This window comes from Penaeus vannamei, chromosome 13 (assembly GCF_042767895.1).
Source record: "Penaeus vannamei isolate JL-2024 chromosome 13, ASM4276789v1, whole genome shotgun sequence".
NCBI classification, from domain to species: Eukaryota; Metazoa; Arthropoda; class Malacostraca; order Decapoda; family Penaeidae; genus Penaeus; species Penaeus vannamei.
The window spans coordinates 20,370,934-20,378,932 of record NC_091561.1 but is presented as its reverse complement, the minus strand read 5'-3'; the positions used below and the strand labels follow the sequence as shown (position 1 = coordinate 20,378,932).

At 39.7% G+C, this 7,999-nt stretch overlaps 1 protein-coding gene across 1 annotated transcript in view; it reads left to right on the top strand.

Annotated features, from left to right (window-relative positions):
* Window positions 1–2,113: 2,113 nt before the first annotated feature.
* LOC138863805 (uncharacterized) overlaps window positions 2,114–7,999 on the top strand; it is a gene marked incomplete at its 3' end in the record, with an annotated part of 6,212 nt that continues 326 nt past the window's right edge. Inside the window, 2 exon segments of the mRNA XM_070129077.1 lie at window positions 2,114–2,624; window positions 6,976–7,176. Of these exon segments, the coding sequence (XP_069985178.1) occupies window positions 2,516–2,624; window positions 6,976–7,176 (310 nt within the window).

Genomic DNA, 7,999 nt, shown 5'->3' with positions numbered 1-7,999 from the left:
GGATGTTATCGAGGAACATGATAACAAATTTCCATGCGGTTTTAAAGTCATTGTAATAAAAAGATTCAGGTTTTGTATTTTGAATTTGAAGCCTAATTGTGATGTTATTAAAAGCTTTCTCTTTTAGTCGATTGATATATTGCACGAGATGGGAGTGTTTTTCTAATCTGGATATAACATTGCCTTTCTGTATCTGTAAACTCTTTTCGTTTTTCTTTTCACTGTTGAATATAAACTTATAAGAATACATCTTGATGAATTTTCATGTGCATTTTTTACATAAAAATGTCAGAATTTGTTTTATTATTGCATATGATAAACATAAACGGCAACTCAACTCCATTTTTCCTATGGCGTTAATGACATTATTACGCATCAAAACACAATTGGTGGGATTAATAACTCGTTTTGCGCATGCGCATGGATTTAATTCGAGTTTAAAAGTTAATGTTGGTTCAGAGGCGCATTGAAAGTTGATCGCGGAAGCTGCCATTGTCCATACGCACTAGAGAGTTGGATCACTTTAACACTGGATTAACTTTTATGGCACGTAGTTGACATAGCGTCTAAAGCTACCTTAATATTCGATACTGTGACTAAATATTCATGCTTATACCAAAAGATATTATAGTTTATTTGTTTCTTAATCACATTGTAAATATGACATAATCTCCCCGTCTCTTATTATCCAAATTACACAGTATCCGAATCTAATTTCCCTGTCACGTGCTTTTCCGCCTCGCCCTATCCAACTTGGAGTCCCTCGTCCTCCAGAGATTTTACACACTTTTTGCTACCGGGGATTCCCCTCGTTCTTCGATCTTACAATCTCTCAGCCTCTTAATTTCCTATTAATATCGCACCTAATCTCTTAGTTTGTTTATTTCCAGGTAATTATAAATAATTACCTCTCTCTCTCTCTCTCTCTCTCTCTCTCTCTCTCTCTCTCTCTCTCTCTCTCACCCTCTCTCTCTCTCTAACCCTCTCTCTCTCTCTCTCCCTCCCTCCCTCCCTCCCTCCCTCTCTCTCTCTCTCTCTCTCTCTCTCTCTCTCTCTCTCTCTCGCTTGCTTTCTTTCTTACTCTCTCTGTCTCTCTCTCTCGCTTTCTTTCTTTCTTTCTCTCTCTCTCCCTCTCTCTCAATCTCTCTTTCTCTCTCTCTCTCTCTCTCTCTCTTTCTCTCTCTCTCTCTCTCTCTCTCTCTCTCTCTCTCTCTCACTCTCTCTCATCCCCTATCTTCATCACTCTTTTTTTCTCATCCCCTATCTTCTTCTCTCTCTCTCTCTCTCTCTCTTTCTCTCTCACTCTCTGTCTCTCTCTCTCTCTCTCTCTCTCTCTCTATATATATATATATATATATATATATATATATATATATATATATATATATATATATATATTATATATACATATATATACATTATATATATACATATATATATATATATATATATATATATATATATATATATATATATATATATATATCCCCTCCCCCCTCTCTTTCTCTCTGAATCTGCATTTAGTAGTAAAAGAGGGCTGGGCTCCATCACTTCAAACCGTGTCTGATACATAAAAAGAACTTCCTTTTTATGGCAAAGCAACAAGCTTTTTGATCTATCAGTTGATCAGATATCTTACTAAGTATCTCTTTCTTTCTCACAATCTCTTATTATCCCAAACACCCAATCTCCCATTTACCAATTCTCTCAATCATCCACTTTTCAGTTTTACAGTCTCTTACTTTATATGTTTCTCAAACCCAATCCTTAAATCTTCAAACCCTAAGATTTCGCAATCCTGCAATCTCTTAACGAACAATACATTTAGCAGAAAGACTCATTCTACCAAAAAACCCAATCTCTTAGTCTGAAAGTATTTCAATTTCCATTTTTTTTCCATTTCACTATTTCTAAATCTGTCAATCACAAGGACTTGGGCTCGAAGCTTGAACCTGGAGAAAACCATAGATTTTCAAAGTAACGAAGTAACAGCAGCCCTGATGACATCGCAGCAAAACTTTCGAAAACGGGAGGCACGTCAGTCGTCAGCATCCGACATGCGAACCGAGAGAGCGGCTGGAGCGATGGAATGAATCGTGAAGAATCACACTGCCATGCAAAGATACTAAGAAATTGAAAGGCAATAGAATATCTAGCCTCGTCAGCCATTTAACGAAATTCACGTAATAGAAGATATAAGAAAATATATATCACAGCAAAAGGCGAAACACGACGTACTGTGACTCATTTTCCCGGATATGCCTAGAATACAGGCTACAGGATGTAGCCAGAACGTTGAGTCGCAAGATTTCCTTCACTCTCACTCGTGTTCGGAGTGATATAGTGGTTGTTGTATAGAACATCAAATACAAAAAACGAGAACGAGAAATAGGAGGGGTCTCTTCCTAGTCCAGACGGATCAGACTTCTCACTGTTTCTAAGACAGAAAAAACACTAGAAATTGAAGAGCAAAAAAAAAAAAAAAAAAAAAAAAAATCTAAATAAGAGAGACTCCATGTCCAAGCGCGGAGGACAGCGAGACAGCATGGAGCGGGAAATGACAAGGAGTGCGAAGAAAATAATGGTATTGTTGGCTACGCTGGTGATCGCAACCGAGGGCAAAGGTAAGGAGAGGAAGTTTGGAAAGTCGATGTTTCCAGGTTTCTCTTTTTAGGGAATGAAAAGCTACAGTAAGGCCTTAAGATTTAAAAAAAGAATCTATAAAATCAAAATTTGATGTTATGTCTTGTAAACATCTGATGATCTTTACACGACTAGTAAATATTTTTTTCTCTCTCTTCCGCACCCCTCTTTTTATGAAACTTATTTCTCTTTTTCTTCACTCATCTTTTTGAAACCACGTTTCTCTCTTTATTTCAGTGCGTCGAATATCGGCCCTATGTAAAAAAAAAGTTACTTTTGTAGTAATTGAGTTCAAAGTTTTTAGTTTCTGAATTAGATACACATTTGCCATGATACTGCATGCCACATCTCAATATCGGGAAGGATCAAGGTCACCAATTTGAGGCAAAACAGGTATTGGTACACTGACAGCAAATACACATAAAACAAATTTGTGGTTACGCTGGTTCGTGAAAACAGGGACGATATGTGCGACCTCTTAGTCAATGTTCTGTCCGCTTTCTTCTGCCCTTATATTCGGTCACCTCGTACACAGCTTTAGTGCGAGTATATGATAATCTATTACACTTCATATTCTTCCCTACTGTCCTTTAAGTGATTTTTTTTTAACAAAAATATTTCATACAAACTGATGTTGCTGTCACTGTGGCAATCTATGGTAAAAGAAATGTAATTATTATTTCCAATGCTTATTCATGGTGAATATGTATACACTTTATTATCTCTTTCTCTCTCTCTCTCTCTTTATATATATATATATATATATATATATATATATATATATATATATATATATATATATATGTGTGTGTGTGTGTGTGTGTCTGTGTGTGTGCGTGTGTGTGTGTGTGTGTGTGTACACACACAAACATACACACACACACACACACACACACACACACACACACACACACACACACACATATATATATATATATATATATATATATATATATATATATATATATATATATATATATATATATATATACATCAGTAGCAAACAGACATTCAAAGTGCCCTTGAGCAGCCTTGGTTTGCAGAGGCCTCAATCGCGCCGCGATATCTTTTGCTATTTCATTGTTCTTTTAAAATGGAAATGAGTAAATCTACAATGTTTTCAGTGTATCTGCCCTCAGCGTTTTTTTTTTTTTTTTTTTTTTTTTTATCTCTTAGTCTACTGACGATGCCGAGGGAACATTACACCTCTCCTCAGACCCGCAGCTCTCTCTCTCTCATAAGGAAACCTTTATGGGGAGGCCCAGCACCCTGAGGCGATCTTTGGGTGTGCTTTGTTTTTCTCCTAATCTCCTTCACTTTCTTGTGGCCATCTGGACCTACTTAAGCCCCCCAGGAATGCTGTATTCGTCTGTGTGGTGTGCCTCTGTTGCCCCATTTTAGCAAGGATTGGCAATAAGGGAGGGGCCCGAGCACGCACCTTTACCGCAGCTGCACTAGCTGGGTAAAGAAAGGCCTAAACTAGGGTGGGGTCACCGCAACTCTGCTAATAGCTGCACCATTAGGAAAGAGGCAATCAAAACATCCCGATAAAAGGAGAAAGAGAGGATGAAGGAGAAAGAGGTTAGACCTCTCAAAGCGGTGGCTCAGAAACAGCACAAGCCAAAGTGCAAGCCACCACTAACCCCTGGAAGCCCCTACTTAACCAGGTCCGTCAAGACATCAGGGGAAAGACGTTGCCTAAGAAAGAACCAACAGTGCACCTGTCACTTCCTGGTGGCCTTTCTAAGGAAATACTGCACATCTTTAAAACATGATTGACCCTGAACGAGATTTCGGGGAGCATGCCAGGGAGGCCTTGAAAGGAATAATCTCCCTGACCTTGACCTAAGGGATGCCGACTCCTGGGGGATCATTAGGGTGGTCCGGCCTCCCTCTCCCCCTCCAGCAAAGAAGCCATCAGAGACGGTTTCACATCAGGCTCTCGATACACATTTTGAATAAATGTTACCAAACGCTCCAACAACACCGGCAACCCCAGCTCTTGAGACCATCTACCTCAAAAAGCCACACACCAGCACCACTAAAGACAATGTCACAAGAACTCCACCCCCAACAAAACTGGTAACCCCAGGCTTAGCTGATCCTTCCAACCCTTCGTGGAGGAAGATGGCCAGGAGAGGCTCATCTACACTCATATCTCAACAGACGACGTCACTTCCAGTGATCACCTCCCAGTAATATCAGTTCAACAAACCTCGTCATGACCCCAACACAACCCCGAGAATCCTGTAAACATGCAAATTGGGAGGGATTTAAAAAAGTGCTGGAAAACACACGTGATCGATCTCGAGGCCCAACCCACACGCATGATAACCGACCACCTTGAACAGTGGTGCGCAGACATAGACGGCCCCGGAGGTCATCATACCGAAAACAACATATAAAACCATCCTGCATTTGACAGCTATCAAATTTGTGGCCGAAAGATCGGCCTTTATATTGGTGGACATCGTCCGCAGCGACGTCGCCCGCCCATGACGTTAGAAGACGCCACCATCCCGACGATCCAAGGCGGGAAACACCCATCCCCGGATCAGCGCCCACGGACCACCCGGAACGGCAGCCAGACGCCGCCCGAAGTCTCCCGCTGGAAGTCCCCTTTCTCTCCTCTTGTCGGAGACCTCCCCAACGCGAAGAGAGGTAGGGGGTGATGAGGGCGCCGCAGAAGGTTCCACTCCCGACCGCGCCGACGAAAGGGCAGCGCCAGCAAGAGTCCCAGGAGAGACTGGAGACCGCCAGGAAAGAAGAAAGAAGAATCGGCGTTCACGAAGCCCCGGAAGGCAACGCGAGATGTCCTACGGGAGTGATCGGCCCCTCGGCGACCACAGACACATCAGAGGGCTCTCGTTGAAAGGGTCCAAAGAGATGGTAGACGTCGTCGGAGTGACATCTCGCACAGAGCTGATTGGAATTCTTTGGAGAGGAGGTTCTGGGAGAGAAATTGTCGCTGCGGCCGTCAGAAGCTTCTGCGAAACCCGTTCAACCCACTGATGGGCGGTGAATACAAAATGAGAAATAATAAATAAATAAAGAAAAAAGTTACCACAATTTAGCCTCCAGGTTAGTACAGTAGTAACGTATCGGCCTCTCATCAGGCGTGAGAAGTTGCGACTGTCGCCTGGAGGTTACAGCTGTGGCTGGGCACCATGGTGGGTAAGGGTTATGTTCTGTCACGTCAGCACGTTGATCGAGTCGGCATTCGTCGACACCGGTCGGGCTCCCCTTAAAGCCTGGGCGAGGCTGAGCTTCGGATATCGGACTTCTTCTTACCACAATTTATCACTTTGCTCGCCTCGTGCCCGCCTTGTGCTTGTGCGATCACCGCTGACGAATTATACACGGACAGGTTGCCAAGACCGAACATCTTACAAACTTGCTACGGATTCTGACTCGATTGCCTTTGATTATGGAAATGCACTCGATCAATTGCACGTCAGACATGCGAGTCAGAAGACGAGCAGGATGGAGATGTTCTGCTTCCATATATTTCGTTAAACCCCACTTCCGTTTTTTGTTTTTCTTCTCATTGCCACCAACAGTTTTTTCACTTTGTATTATGATTTCATGTTATTATTTCCGTTCGTGTTTTTATTGATTATTCTTTAACCTACTTCCTTTAATCATAATTCTTATGTCCGTTAACTTTCAACATATATATATGTGTGTGTGTGTATGTATGCGTGCATACGTGTGTGTTTGTGTGCGTATGTGTGTGTGTGTGTGTGTGCGCGTTGAATCCTGTAAACATGCAAATTGGGAGGGATTTAAAAAAGTGCTGGAAAACACACGTGATCGATCTCGAGGCCCAACCCACACGCATGATAACCGACCACCTTGAACAGTGGTGCGCAGACATAGACGGCCTCGGTGTGTGCGTTGAAAACACACACACACACACACACACACACACACACACACACACACACACACACACACACACACACACACACACACACACACACACACACACATATATATATATATATATATATATATATATATATATATATATATGTATGTATGTATGTATACATATATATATATATATATATATATATATATACATATATATATATATATATATATATATATATATATATATATATATATATATATATATATACACACACACACACACGCACACACACACACACACACACACACACACACACACATATATACAAAAAAACATAAACACACACACACACACATATACAGAAAAAAAACATACACACACACACATATATATATATATGTGTGTGTATGCATGCATGTGTGTGTTTATTCTTTTCTCTTGTTGTGTTCCTCCAGTCTGCAAAATCGCAACTGTTGCTGCTGGCGAAGAGAGTCCGCCTTACCCTCTCCCTGACGAAGGCTCAACCGAGCTCCATATCTTGGTCTTAGACACTCAGACCTTCTCGCAGATCTTTCTAGAAGAAGAGTGTCTTGTCGAGCTCGTTGGGACTGGACAGACTTCACAAAACTGTTCTATTTACCGGCCCGCTGTTCAAGGTCAGTCCAACACAACGCCATTTTCGAACCAAGTTCAATAAATAATACTTACTTACTTTGTAATGGATGGTTCAGTTATGATGTCGACTTGTGCCGTAGTTTTAGTGGCGTATTTAGTGGAATATGAAGTATTGATGATATGTTGATATTGGCTATGGTGTTGATATCAATGATAGTCGTGATAATGCTATTGATAACAACAACAACGTTTCATTGACACAGATTATTATTATTATTATTATTGTCATCGTCAATATTATTATTATTATTGCTGTTATTATCATCATCATTATTAATATTGTTGTTATTATCGTTATTATTTTTACTTTATCATTATTATCATTATCATGATCATTACTATTATCATTATCATTTCTAATTGTTATTATCACTACTGTAAAATGGGGCGATTATCAGGGTGATAAGAATGAATAAGAATAGTGATAGATAGTAATAACAATAATAATTATTATGATGATGATGATGATAACAATGATAATGATAATAACAGTGATACTTAAAGATAATAATAATGATGATAATGATTATCATCATTATAAAGATAATGATAATAATGATAATGATGATATTATTATTATCGTTATTGTCGTTGTTGTTGTTCTTGTCATAATTGCCGTTAATATTATCATTATTATTGCCATTATTATTATTGTTGTTGTTTTTATTGTCATCATTCATCGTTATCATTATTGTTATTGTTATTGTCATTATCATCATCAATATCGTTTTTGTCATAATCATTAATACAATCACTGTTATTGTATTTGTCGCCATCATCATTACCATTTCTGACATCACATTA